The following is an 18,749-nucleotide window of genomic DNA, read 5'->3' on the forward strand; positions in this document are numbered from 1 at the left end:
TCCTCAAATGCATGAGGCTGCAACCGCAGCAGATTGTCCATGGAAGTGCGTAGCAAGCAGTCAGGTTCAGATTACACAGAGAAGGAGCCGCCCACCGTACCACCCACCCCTCCCCCATTCTAGAACTACTCATCCAAATGTTATAATTGTTGCAAATTGTTGACGGCTGGCTTGTGTGCCGTATGCAGATCGTTTTTTTGTGGATTGGTTCTAGGGATGGGCAAAATGATTCTTTTCCGGGAACTAGTTCTTTCAGTTCAGTTCACTATAACGATTCGTTTATTTGATTCGTTCGTTTTGATTCGTTCGTTACGTCAGATTACATCTTAAAAAAAATTAAAAATAAAAAAACTTTTTTTTATAATTTTTTTTTTTTTTTAATATGTCGTGGGTCCGGATAGGACCGTCAAATCCGCAGTCCGCCGTTTGGAGATGCCTGCTATATAGTATGTCGAACGTCCCACCAATATTTATACCACTTGCTTACTCTCTATATTTCATTCATGGTTTTACATTTATAATTTTATTTTACTTTACATTTAATTCTTCATTGTTCAGGCATTACAGAACTTGCATGGTCATAAATAAAAAATACGAACTGCAGTTTAATTTCTTTGTTTGTTCTTAAATTGATGTAGAATGGAGCAAAGACTCCTGGGTTTGGGAAATGTGTTTATCCAATAAACAGATGGAGGTCAAGTCTATTTTCGAAAAAATGTAGGGGGATATATGAGTCGAATGGTATGACCCAAGATACGTCAGAGAGAGAAAGCGCGCATATTCGACGGTACCGCCTTGTCATTGGTTTACCCAGGTGCCATTCCAACACCATTGTTACCTCTCATTGGCTGAATCTTTGAGGAAGTTGTAGACTCAATCAATATGAGTCGCGGGGAGACGGAGCTCTGTTCGTTTGTATATTTTATTTACGTGACCATATGTTTGGTTGATGTTAAAAAAAAATAATCAAAGAACCAGTTCTTCTTGTTTTGGGGAACCAGTTCTTGTCGTTCACGTTCGGGATTCGTTCTTTGTAACGAATCAGTCGCGACCGACACATCCCTAATTGGTTCGCATCTGTCTCGCGCTATAAACATTCATTTTTTTAAAAAACTATATATTTTTTTTTTTTCATTTTTTTTTTTTTTATTTTTCTGGTGGGGACAAAATTAGTCTTTACGAAAACTGGTTGTCTGCGTCCCCGGCGTCCCCGGCGTAATCGACGCCTATGACTCAAAGCCACGAACCTGTCTCGCGGTGTGAGAAGGCAGAAGCGCGATACGCAATTTCTAACTCTCCGGTCAAATTGTCGGTTGAAATTTGCTAATAATTTGTCTAAATAATAGTCTGCTGACACCGCCCCCTCTTATCGATGCCGTAAGTTTGCGACGAGATGCCCTTTCTTTGATGACAGCTCTCCGTGGCTACGGAGGATTTCATTTCTCCACAGCCATCGCAGTCCTCATATGCGATATGAACGACATTTATCCAGAGTGGTCCAAGTGCGAAAAAAAAAAAAAAATTGCCTCTCACCGCTCGCTCTCCTCGCTCGTCCACTCACTCGCTGACGTCACACACACACACATACGCACACTACCGTTCTCGCGCACACACATACGCTACTCGTAACACTATGCCTCGTTATTGCGACGTTCATGTTAGATGTTCATGTTTTTTCCCATCTATTGAAAGTTAGGCTATTAAACATTTTGCATTCTATACGGCCTGATTACGTCGTTAGTTAAGCTGCATAGCCTAATAAGAAGCGCCAATAGGATATTTGACTAAACCTCCAAACTAGTTGAGGGTTTTTGCTCCAACTACAATATTTGGTTATTTATTAATTTAGCTATACTTTAATAGTATTCTTTCTGTTCAAATCTGTTCAGTGTTCCAAATTATTTGTTATTAAATTTGACATTAAGTTAATTGTTATATAAGTGATGTTGAAATAAAATGCTTTTTTAATTTGAAAAAATCATGGGATGTATCGAACCGTGGGTCAAAAATCGTGCTACAAACCGAATCGTGAGTTGGTGTATCGTTATAGCCCTAATATAAATTAATAGAAGTAATGTTGCGCAATCACGAGAGCGGAACCAACAAAACATTTGTTTTGCGGCCGTGACTCAGATGCACGTCGTTCAGGTGCGCCAGAGGTCATTTTTGTTTCTGTCCAAAAAGCCTACTGATACTGGAAATATGTTCAAATACATTTTTCCACTAGTGTTTATTGTGTCGTTGGTCTTAAATTTCCTTTCAAGTGGCATTAAAAAAAGTCTTAAAGTCTTAAATTTAACTTTCATTAAGCTGTAGGAACCATGTAGTAAATCATGGAGACAGTTATTGATGTGTGTACTACTTAATTAATCACTATGAACACATGTTTTTAAGTAGGCCAAGTTAATGAAACCATGTCCTTACTATTATTCCTTTTAGATGGAAGTTCTTTGGGTGGCAGCTAGGGAGGATAATCCACCAAGGCCTCTGAGAGACAGAGTGGATCCACTAGCACTCCCTGATCATGTCTTAATCAGACAGTATAGGCTCAGTAGGCCAGCCATTCTTTTTCTAGCTGATAGCTTCTGTTGATCTGAAAAGAGAACGAACGACGCATAGTGTTGTGGAGGGGTGCAGTGAAGTCAAGGTTTGGGTATATTGACCGTTCTGGTGGAGTGCTCCAGTACACTCCTGAGAGGGCATGTAAAATTATTACCTGTGCTTTTATCCTCCACAACATCTGCATTATGTACCGCTTGCCAATCCCTGATATCCCAGATGATGATGACCCCGAGGGAGATGTCCCAGTCCCTGCCCCATGTAACACTGGCATGCAAGTGAGACAAGACCTCATAAGGAGGAGATTCATGTGAAAAAAACCCACAATAAACAACACATGAAAACCTCTGAGTGATTGCTATTTTATTCTAGGTTCCACATTCAATTATTTTTTTAAATCAAACTTGGCTTGGGCAAGGCGAAGCTTCTCCCTCTCGACAAGCAGCTTTCCCCTCTTCACCTGCAGAAGTTGCTCCTGATTAATCCTCAGCAATTTTACTTCCTCCAAAAGCTGACACTGAAGGGAGACCATGTCCTCCGTGTTGCTTCTGGATGTGGCAGGTGTGGCAGGCGTATGAAAGGTTTCCGAGATTAGCTGTAATAATGTCAGGTCATCCCCGGGACTCTGTAACAGCTGTGAGTGGAACGATTGTAAATTAAACAGTATCAAAATATATGGTTAGGTAAAACAGTTAGTGTCAGATACACTTATTAACTTACATTTTGAGTGAGAAAACGTCCTAAGTGAGAAAACGAAGAAGTTCGTAAGACAATCGACAATTCTTTGGAAATGGTGAATAGCGTTGAAGAATATTCTAAGGAACTTCTTATATATTTTCTTAAGTTTTATCTTAAGAACACTTTTGTGAATCCGGGCCCTGGCTCTGTGGTGCACTAACCGGAAACTACGATCGCAACTTCCGCCGCGGCTCCTTCCCCGCATTAAACATCCCGCTTTGAACGGTGAACTCTTTACACATAGTAGTTATAAAAAGCTATTAAAACTACAAAATGACTCCATTAATGCAGGATATGTGGAAAATGCATGGACCTATTAAAGAAAATGCGCCGACGTTGGCTCAGCCTGGCTCTGCCTCTTCCGCTACGTAGCTAAGATGGCTGCCGTAGAGCACGAAAAGCGTAAATCAATCCACACCCCGCGGTTTGACCGTTCTGAGTATACCATCCGGGTCCTTTCACTACACTTCCTATCGCCCTGATCTTAATTGCAACGCACTATGTACTCAAACTAAGTATAATGACTGCGGATAGTATTGATATTGGAACACAGCAATAGACTATAGCTCTATAGCCACCAGTGGAGGCTTCTCCATTGAGGAGAGGGAGGAAGATCCTCAACATTGTTGAGAATAAAAAATGTAGATTGCCCAAACTACTGTAATGAATTAATGCCCTTAAATATGACTACTTTAATGCCTTTGAATATATGATGTTCATTTCCCTGGGTAAAGGGACATTAGCACCCCCATCGCCTTTTGAAAATTACTTCAGGGAGGAAGGTCCTCCCTCAGCCTCCGTTGACTCCCATTCATTTCCCAGAATGTACTGGCGGCCGGTGAATAACATGGGTTTCAATGGGAGAGAGGAGGAAAGTCCTCCTCTGAGTGGGTGTGACCTTACAGGTGTCTGATTCGCGCAAAAATCTAGTCGCGCTGCGCTATGAACCAATCAGCAGGATCCCTGGCTGATGAGCAGTGTTGCCAGATTGGGCAGATTTCCCACCCAATTGGGCTACTTTTAACCGCTTTAGGCTGGGAAAATTATCATTGAGTTACAGTGCTAAGTTAGCGACCAAAGAAAAAGGTAGACCACTTTGCAAAATCGAGATCACCAAAAGTAATGGCAACGTCAGTGTTGTGGGTGCTACATGGTTTGCTAGGTACTCATGGCTTACTGGTAGCATTACTAGCAATCGACTGTATTGCTGGCCCTGTTTTCTAATGAATAATGGCAAGTGGGCTGTTTATTTTTTCCCTGATGTGAAAAATCTTGATAGGGCAACCAAACGCCACGACTCGTATCAAGTTCACGTTGATGCTGCTATGCGACTTTCCTTGCTAGGCACCATGCCTATAGATCAGGTTGAATCTAGAATAATGTTCTCGTTCTTTTACTAGTTTGCTACTCTGACCGTTCTGTTTGATATTGTGGAAAGGGTGAATGATTCAGAGCATGATGCATTTTAAATGGCATCACTTTTGGTCAGTCTTTTCTTAAAACAATTGTACCTGAAAATAAACATAACTAAATTACAACCAATGACTTCGGTCATTGAGGGCAAAAAAAGGCCCAGATTTTTTTATTTACTTTTACAAATCAATAGTAGGCCTGATTTGACTAATGGGCTTTGCATCCTTTCCTTCTGCCCTTGTAGTCCATTTCAAAGACATGCTGCCCACCAGCTTTCATATTACAGTGATGCCACTGGTGGCTTTGTATCACATTTATTCACATAACTATCCCTCCCTACTATTTTGTAGTTCACCAAAACACCCTGAAACAACTTGAGTCTCACATTCTTATGCCACCATACACCAACAGTGCAAGCAGGCCGATGGCAACCAAGCGTGCGGTCCTTCCTCCCTCACTTTAAAAAACTACCAGCCGCCACTGATAGCCACCTAAACAGACCTGTTTAGGTGGCTAGGCCAACTACCGTCACCGGAGCAAGTCTGGCTGTTTTCAAAAGCATCTGTCATTACAAAAGACAACAAACAGATCGTTGCCGTTCCAGAGCGGCAGTTGCCGTTTCAGAACGGCAGTTGCCGTTCCAGAGCGGCAGTTGCCGTTTCAGAACGGCAGTTGCCGTTCCAGAGCGGCAGTTGCCGTTTCAGAACGGCAGTTGCCGTTCCAGAGCGGCAGTCGCCGTTTCAGAACGGCAGTCGCCGTTTCAGAACGGCAGTTGCCGTTCCAGAGCGGCAGTTGCCGTTTCAGAACGGCAGTTGCCGTTCCAGAGCGGCAGTTGCCGTTCCAGAGCGGCAGTTGCCGTTCCAGAGCGGCAGTTGCCGTTCCAGAGCGGCAGTTGCCGTTCCAGAGCGGCAGTTGCCGTTCCAGAGCGGCAGTTGCCGTTCCAGAGCGGCAGTTGCCGTTTCAGAGCGGCAGTTGCCGTTTCAGAGCGGCAGTTGCCGTTCCAGAGCGGCAGTTGCCGTTCCAAAACGGCATATGCCATGGTATGTCAGTGGTCGCGACGGCAGTTACCGTTTCAGAACGGCAGTTACCGTTTCAGAACGGCATATGCCATGGTATGTCAGTGGCCGTGGTGGCACATGCCACAGGCCAATAAACGATCTCGGCGTCTCTCACAGCACCAGCAAATCTTAAGCAATAAATATCACGTCTAACCTTTATTTATGTGGCAGTGGTCTGCAGATGCATCCCATGGTGTAGCCTACCACATCCATTTAGTTCAACAGGTTATCGTTCTGATACAGTCCATGGAACTAGCAGCCTGCTCTGGTGCTTTCTACCTATGTATTCAGGCTAAAATGACTTGATTGTCTGATGCCTCATCATCTCAGACAAAGAGTATTGGTATTATTAGTAATGGCTACTTGCCAAATCGAAAATATTTGTTATTAGCGTTGATCAGAAGAGAAATAGTTTGCCAAAGTCGTTGACGTCGCTTATCAACCGAATACGCTGGGGTTGATAAGTTACCAGACTGCGGAGTGATACAGATGACGAGAATCAGAGCCAAAAAGCAACACTTTCCTTGACAGCGGTCAAATATGCGGGACGTGAGCATTCCACTGCATTGAGAAGAGCCGTGTAATAAACAAAAATAATTGACAGCTGAACATTAGGAAGGCCCATGCAAGTGAATGGAGCAGTCATTATGAGCCGTGTAATAAGTAAGGGATAATGTATAGAACGCCGGTCATAATCGGGAAAATAAGCCCTGACAGGGCGACGGGTCCCCAGCGTCCCCGGTGTAATCGACGTCTATGGCTCCAGCAAAAACGTATCGAAACTAGAAAGAATTGTATAGCTGTTCTCCAGACCCTTCTGCAGGGCGAACTCAAATCGCAGGTAGAACGTGCGGGGCTACCCAGTCTAGGGCTGTACGGTTTGGACTACAAATTATTTCACTGTTTTGATTTGAGGCGTAGTCGGAAACGGTATTATATCACGGTATGTTTGTTTTATCTTCTTATTTCTATATAAATGCCTCGGCAGGGGTATCAGCCAATCAGCGTTCACTCCCTGAGGGACGTAAAATAACATCCAATTAGCATTCACTCTCTGCAGTCCATGCGTGTGACAGCACCAGAGACCCAAAACAACACCCCAAATCTAAGGAAAAGTTGTTTTTATATGTCCCGTTTAAGCAATTTCACATCTATTTTGTTTTTAATATGTAAGTTCTTCCTGTATTTCTTGCCACTACATTACAATCTCTAACTGTCCATGCAAGATTGCCCCTTGGCACAGTATAGTACATGGCTCAAGGGGCTGAATGTTTTGTATAGCACACCCAGAAACGGCAAAAGTCCATCCACATGTTTGAATAGTTACTGCCCAAGCAGCACTACGAAAGGGACCATTATGTGAGATCCATCAGCTGGTGTCCTAATATTGAGTGTATGTCATGGTATCCATGGGGACTTGTGTGCTCATTTTACACACCAACAGGGAGAGAAGTTTCGTTAATGATTGTTGGTCAGACATGTTTGTTGTCAAACTCATAAAATGAGTTTACTCTATCTTCCCTCTGTTCATCCCCTTTAGAGAGAAACGCTTTCTTTGGCACCTGGAGCTCATCTTTCCCCAGAGCAATACACGGTTCAGTGAGAGGAGGTAAGTCAAATTTAGCACATGCATGTTTCTTAACCATCACGAGCATCATGTAACTTGAAGTACAGGCGAGTTACTTGAACCTTATGTTTAACAGTTTGCGGATTAAACACATTGAGCCTACTATTGGGGCGAGTCTTTAACTCATGCCATTACATTTTCATTTTGGAACTTACGATTATAAGTGGATGAGGCTTTAAAGGTGACATATGTTTTCCAACAAGTAAACATAGTACGAGCTCCAGATTATTATTTATTTTTTTAATCTTGCCTACCGCCTCCGTTTCAGCTGTTGCCGTTTGCGGACTCCCGGAGCTCTATCTATATAATAATAATAATCATCATCACGGCCAAAAGCTATGTGCGCCTCTGAATCATAAAGACTGCGTCTGATGTCTCTGGTACTTCCACAACAAGTAAAGACTTGTAGTGGGGGTTATCTCGGCCATGGTTGAGAAGAATTTGGGGAAAGGAATTTTGGCTTTGACTCTCTGAAGTCCAGATTAGAAAGAAGAAAGGGATTGTACTCCTGGAGCACAATCGGCTAATAAGAGTGCTGCCAGAGCTCCCCCGCCGAAGCTGAAGGACTGCCACCGGAGAGCTCCGGCGACAGTCCGGCAGCTCTGGCGGGGGGAGCTCGGCGGCAGCTCCGGCGGGGGGAGCTCGGCGGCAGTCCGGCAACTACACCGGACTCCCTGCCAGGCCGTCACATGGCAAACGGACAAATTAGACATTTCTTTTTTGGAATCTCCCTGCTTCTGATATGCTTGAACAATTCTGCCAGCGCTCGTTCGCTGGTCCACAAAAAAAAGCAAAGGCATGTACAGACTTAAAGTTTGTATGCATGTGGCAGCACCAGACACCCAAAATAACACCCCAAATCCCAGGAAAAGTGCTGTTTTCATAATATGTTCCCCTTAAGAAAGAGGATCCAAGTGTCGTTCTACAGTTGCCGGTCTACGGCGTTATATATCGATTAGTGCAGCCAAATCCGAAACATACAATTCTGGCTACACACAATACTTGAGATCATTGGTTCTCAAACTGTGGTACATGTACCACTGGTTGTGTGTGATGCACTATTTAGTATGCAGAGGGATTTAAGAAAAAATGTACAATTAAAAAAATATGTATGATAAACGATGTCTAAATACTAGGACGAATGGAAATGTATTAAACATAAGATCATTAAAATTCGGTTTAAAATAAGTTGTGCCTTTCCCGTAATATTTGTTTCAATATCAACCTGTTTAGTAGTCAGGGTTGTAGCACGCCTAAACATCAAAGATTACAAGCTAAACTGACGACCAGATATAATCTCTAAATTTATGAAGGGTTCAAAAACGTATGTTCGGGCAGGAGGAGAATATTTCGAGCAGAACTGTAAATAACTGACAGTTAACCGCGCACAGGTATGTGGTGGTATGCGATGATGTTTTTCGAAATGTTTCCATGAAACCATGCCATCTCAAACGTTATCTTACAACCGAACTAACGGTGCTGAAAGAAAAAACTGGATTAAGAAAACGTGTCGGATAGGGATGTAACGGTACACAAAAGTCACGGTTCGGTACGTGTCTCGGTTTTGAAGTCACGGTACGGTACAGGACGATACGGTTGAAGTTAAGGGGAACATTTAAAAAAACTCTGTCAACAACGGAGAATCTCCGTAGATCAGCAGAAATGAAAACACCAATAAACTTGGTTATGGCATTGGTATTTCTGAATTCCCAGACAGGGATTGTTGAAATAGTGTTGTGAGCTGGGTTTGCACAGGGCTAGTTTTTATTCACAGCAACGGTGATAGTAGCACCTGGATGGTGCCTTTTCAAATGCGTGAGCATGTTAAAGTGCTGTACGGAGAGCGGAGCCCTCTACAGAGTTACAGGCTACGTAGCCGGAGAGCCTGTCGGAGATCCTCTCCGTAACTTATCCAATATTTTTTAACTATCCTTCGACGCAACGGAGACGGCAAGGACTGTGATTGGTCCTCTAACAAAATCATTTCCGGAATCACTTCTCTGGTTTGACTTTGCGCCTTATTTACTTTATCACATTAAGGACCACTAAAAAAAACGAATAAGATTTGAAAAGCTTTGGAAGTTTATTTACAACACTGCTTACATGGTTTGTAGTCAACTTGTAAGATTGATCGGGCGGCGAATTGTATTACGTGTCCGACGTCCCGACGGAGAACTGCGAATGCTCGAGGGGTCTCCGTAGTTACGGAATCAGGATTAGGGAGTCAGAGTAGTATACTTTGGCTATACGGTCCGGGGGGAACTCCGACTTCATGTATTAAAATCTGCATCTCGAAGTATTTACATTAGCCATGTTAACGCTATGTACGCCACATTTACGCACCGCGGTCCACCTCTGTAACCACCCAGAAGGGCCTGTACCGTGACGGTTCGGTACAAATACGTGAATTGTTACACCCCCTCACCCCTACCACTAAAGCCTACCCTTTAACCCTACCCCTCGCAAATTCTTCCCCTATCAAATGGGAAAACCCATCGACATCAGACATCAGTAGCCGTTGACGGCGTTTACTTAAATAGACCCGACAAGTTTGTTGCCGGTTGTTTTGTGTTTCACAATACCGGCTTCAGCTGTTGTGATTTTTCTTGCATGGGTTTAAAACATATTTTTGCTGTCTGAGAAGGCATCAACAATCACATTTTATCGATAACTTTTTCAAAGGGGCCAAAAAAAGAGAGACCCTGGTACATATGGCAATCATTGGCACATTTTGTTCAACAAAATTGGACATGGTAATATATCCAGTACTGTCATGAAATATCAATGTTGTAAAGTTCTCTATTAACCAAGTTCGCGATAAGCACATAGTAGCGATTTTGGGTGGTTGTGCTTGTTACAAAGAAAATGCCTATGCTAAATTGAAACGGCATAATAATAATAATAATAATGCGATGGTCATCATTTATTTAATGATTTTTAACATAGAAAACACTTCAATTTGTGGTTTTTAATCCTGTCGTATCTTTCGCCCTTCATCCTTCCTAGGATTTTTCTTGATTCTTTATTTTCTCGCAAGGTATTGCAGGAGTAAGTCACAACCCGCGTTTGTTAGTCTGCCCATTGAAATTCGTACTTTCAAGGGGTTTTAAGCCCTCCCCCTTGGCCCCTACCCCTCGATAAAATGACAATTGGGACAACGCTACCTTTCGCGTGAACGCGCAAAAGTGAGGGGTGAGGGTTTGGGTGAAGGGGTAAATTGGGAAGTCCACGATTCAATTGTCAAATATTACTCATTGATGGCAGACGAGAACAATTGGATGAGAAACCCATTAAGCATTGAAACATCTGAAATGCCAGAGGACTTCACTGTTGGACAGCAGGAGACTTTAACAGAATTATCATGTGACAAAGGTTTGAAGCAAATTCAACAGCCAGGTTGATGCTGAGTCACACCTGAGGCTGAAGCTGACCTCGATAGATCCAGATATTGCACAACTGTGTTCGCAGAGGCAGGCGCCCCCTTCTCATTAGGGGGGCAGTCATGAATGTGCTGGCCGACTTTGATTATTTATATTCAACCTAACATTTCTCAAACCGGTTGTTGGTACACAGTTGTTCTTAATGTAATGACTTGCTGTGTGTTTATTTGTCAGTTATAGTGCTACCCCTTTGTACAGCTGTTATAAAAGGTTTGAGCACCACTCCCTTACAGTATTGTAAATTTACTTAACTCCAAAGTTTCACTATTCACTTTTTGTAGTTTACAATGGGTACCAACCATGAAATATTTTGCATCACTTGGGTACGTCTTAGCGTTGTGTGACTTGTGGCACCAGTTGTAATCTAAATCTACTATAATGTTGGCAAATGAAACTTCATTACTAAAATCTTTCAGACTAACCCAACGGCAAGCTCAACCTCGCCTGTAATACGAGGAACACTCATATTTTCGTAATGGGATATACCAAGATATCAGGAGCGGAGTTTGCTTGATTAGCATTTTCTTTCCGCTAACCGCGGTCAATTGCTTGCAGAGTTACATAAGCCTCGCTCGTGTTCATGCAAGGGCAATTCACTTTTTTTGCACTCTACAAAGATAATTCGGCACAAATTTCAGCGCTGTGAATTTTAGGTTACCTGTGATGTGCCACTGACGGGATTCCCCCGCCGAAGTAGTGCAGAATTCTGTATTTTAAGCCAAAAATGGACTTCCGGATGTGCTTTGCCGTGTGAAGACGTGCGTGCGGAGGCTCCGTGTAAAAGTTGTCAAAAAATATTAATATCGCCATACTGTTATCAGTTTGGGGGAGTGAACGAATACTGTTTTGTTCGGGTACTAGCAAGTGCGCTTTCAGTACATTTTTAGACCGAAAAATTACGACTTGAACGAATCGAACGGGTGGAGAGAAGCAGCAGGTGGCTAGCGGCGTGGCCTCCTTAGCTAGCAGGGTCAGTGTTAGCCCATCACAAGCCGACGGCATACCTCAGTGGGCTCAGGACATGATGTCCGAGATTAAAAAAGCCAACGTTGCGGTTACGAAATACAGAGAGGAGACAAAGACTGAGATCGCAAAGTGTAAGGAAGAGATAGAAAAAGGAAGAAAAGAGATGACAACCGAGTTGGAAAAATGGACCAAAAGTTTGGAAGAGAGCACGAGAGCCCAATCTGAGTTGCTACGCGGGGAGGTGAAGCTGGTTGCTGATAAAATTAGAAGTCTGGCTGATAGGATGGACAAACGGAAAAATGAGGTAGATGAAACGTTAAATGATCAGTCCGACACCATAACTGACATGGGGACAAGACTGAAAGAAATGGAGAAGGAGATACTGAAGCTGAGGGGACGCAGTGAGGATCTCGAGGCGCGATCACGGCGCAACAACATACGTGTCGTGGGGGTAAAAGAAGGGTCCGAGGCAGGCAAAAAGCCGTCGGAGTTTATGGCGGGCTTACTGAAAGAAAAGTTGGGTCTAGCGGCGGCACCGACGCTGGACCGTGCACACCGGGCACTCGGCGCGAGACGAGACGGGAACGGAGGCCCACCGAGAGCATTTGTAGTGAGATGTCATTACTACACAGAGAGAGAGGAGATACTGAAGAGGGCGAGGGAAATGGAGAGAACACCCGAGGGTCGGAGCGGAGGGATTCACATCTTCCCAGACTTCACCCAGGACGTAAACAGTAAGAGAGCAGCCTTCAGAGAAGCAAGAAGCCTCCTGCGGACCTGCACGGGGGTCAGATACGGGCTACGTTACCCGGCAACACTGGTGATTATGCCAGAAGGAGGACAAACGAAAAGCTTCGAGAGCCCAAAAGACGCTGTGGACTACATCAAGAAGAAATTGAGCCCCGGGTGAGACCTATAGACGGATCTGATTCTGGCTGAGTAGATACTATACATGCTTACACTGTTGAATTGGTTGGGGGATTAATGTAGGCAGGATATTGTTCACCAGTCCTGACAACATTGACAAAATATTTGGCTTCAGTGTATATTTAAAAAGAAGTTATGTATACATATTTATAATCCTCATCTTTCTACAAGCTACTGTTGTCCTCCCTCATACTACTGTTTTACTCTATTCAAGGTTTGAATGTTCCCCCTTGACTATTGTTGCCTACCCTTTATTTGTTTTTTGTTTTTATTTCACTGCTTTGCCCTATTAAGGGCCTCATTGTGGAGAGCTCCCCCCTTTTTGTTTTTCCCATTAGGTGAATAAGTTAAAAGGGTGATGTTATACTTTTCAGACTAAGAGCGATATGCACGGAGCTGCACACGGTAGGCTTGGTGTGCAGGAGATGGTGGACCGGTTGGCCACGAGAGAGCTCGCTAAAGAGCATTATATTTGGGTTAGTGTTTATATATGTTATGTGTTATGTATTGGCTGTGTCTGCGTGTGTGACGCCCCCCCCTTCCTTTCCAGACCCCCTCCTTTTAACTTTTTTGCTTTTGTTGCCAAAGGCCACAGTCTTCTGACATGGCACCAAACATGGATCCGAGCAGAATGGCCACAAAACTGATGAGCTGGAATGTAAGGGCGATCAATAATCCAGCTAAACGGAGTAAGGTATTTTCACATTTGAGAGACCAGGGAGTAGAGATAGTATATCTACAGGAGACGCATTTGTTGAACAGGGACCACCTCAAGCTCTGTAGGGGGGGATTTTATCAGGTTTATCACTCGGATTTCAATAGTAAGGGTCGGGGAGTGGCCATCCTCATACACAGGAATGTACAATTTGTAGAAACAACCACTATAAAAGATAAACATGGTCGGTATGTTATTGTAGTTGGAAAATTATTCAATATGCCAGTGGTTCTGGCAAACATATATGCACCCAATTGGGATAATGTTCAATTTTTTAAGGACCTATTCTCATTATTACCAAATTTGGATACTCATAATCTGATCCTAGGGGGAGACTTGAATTGTGTCCTAGATTCAACTCTGGACCGCTCTAGTCCAACACCCAGTATACTGAGCAAATCAGCGCAATGCATTAACTCCTTCTGTAAGGTATATGGTATATTTGATCCATGGAGATACGTAAACTCAACCTCCAGGCAGTACTCTTTTTATTCCCCACCACATCGGACGTATACTAGGATTGACTACTTCTTATTAGACAATAAACTGACCCCTATAGTAACAGGTATAGAATACTCTGGTATAGTAATATCCGATCACAGCCCAGTCATATTGAAATTTTGTGGGAATCCTTAAAAGCTTATATTCGAGGACAAATAATTTCATACAATGCTGGTGAAAGGAAAAGAAAGATGAAACGTACCACAGAATTAACAAAGGCAATAAAAGAAGTTGACCTGGCAAATTCTAGGGCTCCCTCTGAGGAGCTACACAAAAAACTTATTTTGTTCCAAACTGAGTATGATATCTTAATAAATCAGCGTGAGGAGGATCTATATCTTAGGTCGACACAGGATTTCTATGAACATGGTGAGCGTGCAGGTAAGCTCCTCAGCCACCAGCTGAAGCAGTCAGCAGCCGCTGGTATGATAGTGGAGATAGGGGATAACCTGGGGAATACGTTTATAGATCAGAAAGGTATTAACAACCAATTTAAGTCTTTTTATAAGGATCTTTATACTTCGGAAGTGAATGACAGGTGAAAAGAAGAAAAGAATGACAAGTGAAAGATTTTTTTGAAAATCTGGAAATGCCATCCTTAGAGAGGGCAGATAGGGATAGATTAGAGGGTCCCCTGACTGCAAGGGAGATAGAGAATGCGATTCGAAGCATGAAGACAGGCAAAGCGCCGGGCCCTGATGGGTTCCCGAGTGAATTTTATAAAACATTTGCCTCTAAACTGATACCCCTGCTCTGTAGAGTATATGAGGAGGTCATTGACAGAAAAACTTTACCTCAAACAATGTCACAGGCTATGATCTCTGTGCTCCTCAAGAAAAATAAAGATCCACTCAAGTGTGGTTCATACCGCCCGGTGAGTCTACTTGGATGTGATTATAAGATATTGACCAAGGTCCTGGCAGCTAGGATTGGGCCTGTTATAAGTAAGATAATACATCCTGACCAGACAGGGTTTGTTGCTGGCAGACAACTTTCCAGTAATCTTCGTCGCCTTTTTAATGTGATATACACGGCCGAGGATAACATTGAGCCCGAGATTGTGATATCCTTAGATGCCCACAAAGCCTTTGATAGAATAGAGTATCTCTATTTGTTCACGGCCCTTGAGAGATTCGGATTTGGTCCTAATTTTCGTTTGTGGATTGAGATAATATGTGCGAACCCCCAGGCTATGGTAAGAACAAATAGTATAATATCTGATCCTTTTCCTCTGTTTCGGGGAACAAGACAGGGGTGCCCCTTGTCACCCCTGCTCTGTGCTGTGGCAATTGAGCCCCTTGCAATAATGCTGAGGAATGCTGCTGGACTGGGGGGAATACGCAGGGGGATGCAAAACCATAAACTTTCTCTATACGCTGACGACCTCCTCCTTTTCCTGTCGAACCCTGTCACAAGCATCCCGGTGGCTCTGGATATTATCGAAAACTTTGGGAGGGTTTCGGGTTATAAAATTAACCTAGAAAAAAGTGTTATTTTCCCAATTATTAAACAGGCGAGGGGACTATCATTCCAGGCCTATCCTTTTACAACAAACAAAGATAAATTCACCTATTTAGGTGTTACTGTAACAAGTAAATACAAAGACTTATTTAATCATAACTTTAAAGTTACATTGGACAAGGCAAAATTAGATATGGAAAGGTGGTCATCTCTCCCAATATCATTAGCAGGGAAGATAAATTCTGTTAAAATGACTGTAATGCCACGGTTCCTGTTTTTATTCCAGGCAATACCAATTTTCATTCCTAAATCTTTTTTTAAAGAACTGAATAAATGTACATCTACCTTTATTTGGAAAAAAAACAGTCCCCCGGATAAGAAGAGAGTTCAGAGAGAGGCAGAGAGAAGAGGGCGGCCTGGCCCTACCAAATTATATGCATTATTATTGGGCTGCTAACCTACATAAGCTGTCGTTTTGGGTCTCACAGTTAGATGATGATGAAACCCCAGTGTGGGTACATATGGAAAGATATGCATCTAGCCCGGTATCCCTACGCTCCCTGGTCTGTGCTCCTCTGCCCTTAAGCAAACACCTTTACACAAACAACCCTGTTGTACGTGACTCTATCAAAATCTGGGTCCAATTCAGAACTCATTTTAAAAACAGAAACGCCCTCCTGTCTGCTCCCGTTTATGGCAATCACTTGTTTTCTCCGGCCCTTGGGGGAGCAGCGTTTAGGGAATGGTATAGAGCTGGGGTGGAATGTGTTAAAAATCTGTTTAAAGATGGTGTATTTATGTCTGCTGCTCAGCTGGAGAAGGAATATGGAATCCCCTTAAGGACTAACTACTTCAGATACTTTCAGATTCGAGATTTTGTGAGAAAGACATTCTCCTCATCCCTTGAATTACCACAGAGTGGGTGGATAGATGGGCTATTGGACATGGACCCGACTCTTAAAGGGACAGTTTCTATGCTTTATGTGAATATCCAGAGGGTGGCTTCCCCATCCCTTGATTACATAAAAAGGAAATGGGAGGAAGAATTAGAATTGGACATATCGGACGATGAATGGAGATGGGCAGTAGAACTAATACATTCTTCTTCTATTCGTGTTAGACATGGATTAATACAGTTTAAGGTGTTACACAGACTTCATTTCACGAGGGACAAACTGGGAAGAATTTACCAGGGAGCTGATCCGACTTGCCCTAGATGTAAACAGGTGCCAGCCAACATGAAACCTTCTCATCCATCTACGACAAAAATATAGAGCCCGGTCCTCTGGCAGCCATTTTTGGTGTGGCACCAGGGGAAACTCAATTAACTATTGCTCAAAGGAAAGCAATAGCATTCTCTTCATTGTTGGCCAGGAGACTGATCTTATTTAACTGGATAAAGGCAGCACCGCCATCACACAAACGGTGGGTAGAGGAGGTGAAAATTAGAACCTCTTAGATTTACTTTGCAGGGCAACACTAAGAGATATTCTAAGGTCTGGCAGCCTTTTATTTCCTATTTTGAACGTGAGTTTTCATCTGCTCCAACATAATTGGAGCAGATGAAATATTTTTTTTTTATTATTATTATTGTTGTCATTTCTACTTATGTATTTATTTTTAACCCGAGAGTGTCTGGACTACACGGGTGGTGGGTATGTCTGATGTCTAGTAGTAGGATCTGTCTTGTTATTGTTCTGTCTGTGTACTGTCCTGTACTTGTGATGTATGTTTTGAGTCCTACTATTTTGTTTTGTATGAGATGTCTGATGTTTGAATATGAAAATCAATAAAAACACTTTGATTATTATTAAGCCAAAAATGCGTTAAATCCCTGAGTGATTTTTTTCTTTGTTGATGGAACTTGTTTGGAATAAGCGACTCTTTAGAAAACCTTGAAAATCTTTGGGAAGTAATTAAAAACGTGTTTGTAGACAAACTAATATCTTGTATGGATATCTACATACAAGCTTTTTCTTTTAAGCATAATGTCATTAACCATTTATTTGCTTGCTTGTGATTCTCTTTCAAGGGTTTCTGATGGGCAAACTATCCAGCAGATCCTAACTTCATATGTACACCCTTCAAAGTCAGACCCCGTCAAACGCCAAAAGTAAGCTTTCTACTTATTTTTATTATTTAAACGCAAGCTTTATATTTATCTGTATGACATATATGTGTGAAGGTTAAACTGCATAATTTAAAGTCAATTTTGTAATTGATTAAAAATAAGCCTAGTTTGTTTAGCAAATTCAAGTGTCTTGTCCCTCCTCATCTCATCACAATACAATTGTTTATGGTTATTTTAATTACTCAGTTCTCACTTTTATTACATTGTTATGGTGGCTGTTCCACCATAAAAACTTCCCTTAAATTACTTATTGTCCACACTAGCAGTTCAGGCTCAATTTAGTGCTTAACACACTTTAGTATAAATATCCTAACCTAGATCACCAAAAACTAGCTTTTTAATACATTTAATGTCTCACATTGTTTTACTTGGGAACCGTTGGCCAACTGAACCTTTGCACCCCTAGTGGGTTGAATATACCCCATGTGTTCCTTTGGATCTTCAAGACTAAACTAGCTCAACAGAGGCTTTTTCGTTTTTAGCATGTCATTTAGGGGACTTTCAATATCAAATAATCCTCCTAGGAATTAATATTATTCCTATTGCAAACCTTTGATTCTTCCTTTTTTGTCTGCTTTTTTTTACCAGGTAAACTTGTGCGGGTATTAAAAGGGATTTGCCTAGGTCATTACATTATTGACCATTTTGAAATTATAAAATGATTGAAGACGTTTGATATCTGGGGGTTTGCTGAGGCCCATCAAAACCTTTTCACTTCCTCCTATGAAGCATACACTACAGTTCAAAATTTGACAGAGGGCCGAGATCGTTTATTGGCCTGTGGCATGTGCAACCGCGACCACTGACATACCATGGCATATGCCGTTCAGGAACGGCATATGCCATGGTATGTCAGTGGTCGCGGTTGCACATGCCACAGGCCAATAAACGATCTCGGAACGGCATATGCCGTTCAGGAACGGCATATGCCGTTCCGAGATCGTTTATTGGCCTGTGGCATGTGCAACCGCGACCACTGACATACCATGGCATATGCCGTTCCTGAACGGCATATGCCATGGTATGTCAGTGGTCGCGGTTGCACATGCACAGGCCAATAAACGATCTCGGCCCTCTGTCAAATTTTGAACTGTAGTGTATGCTTCATAGGAGGAAGTGAAAAGGTTTTGATGGGCCTCAGCAAACCCCCAGATATCAAACGTCTTCAATCATTTTATAATTTCAAAATGGTCAATAATGTAATGACCTAGGC

The 18,749-nt window shown here is 42.6% G+C and overlaps 1 protein-coding gene across 2 annotated transcripts in view; it reads left to right on the top strand.

Annotated features, from left to right (window-relative positions):
• znhit6 (zinc finger HIT-type containing 6) overlaps positions 1 to 18,342 on the top strand; it is a 55,898-nt gene extending 37,556 nt beyond the window's left edge. Inside the window, exons 6-8 of one of the 2 annotated variants that reach the window (XM_056604424.1) lie at positions 7,309 to 7,377; positions 17,438 to 17,518; positions 18,125 to 18,342. In XM_056604424.1, the coding sequence (XP_056460399.1) occupies positions 7,309 to 7,377; positions 17,438 to 17,518; positions 18,125 to 18,128 (154 nt within the window). In that variant the 3' untranslated portion in view covers positions 18,129 to 18,342. Of the gene's footprint in view, positions 1 to 7,308; positions 7,378 to 17,437 lie in introns of both variants that reach the window. The other variant, XM_056604425.1, reaches the window with a different exon arrangement.
• The last annotated feature ends 407 nt before the right edge of the window (positions 18,343 to 18,749 follow it).

The sequence above is a fragment of the Gadus chalcogrammus genome, chromosome 12, assembly GCF_026213295.1.
Source record: "Gadus chalcogrammus isolate NIFS_2021 chromosome 12, NIFS_Gcha_1.0, whole genome shotgun sequence".
Classification (NCBI taxonomy): Eukaryota; Metazoa; Chordata; class Actinopteri; order Gadiformes; family Gadidae; genus Gadus; species Gadus chalcogrammus.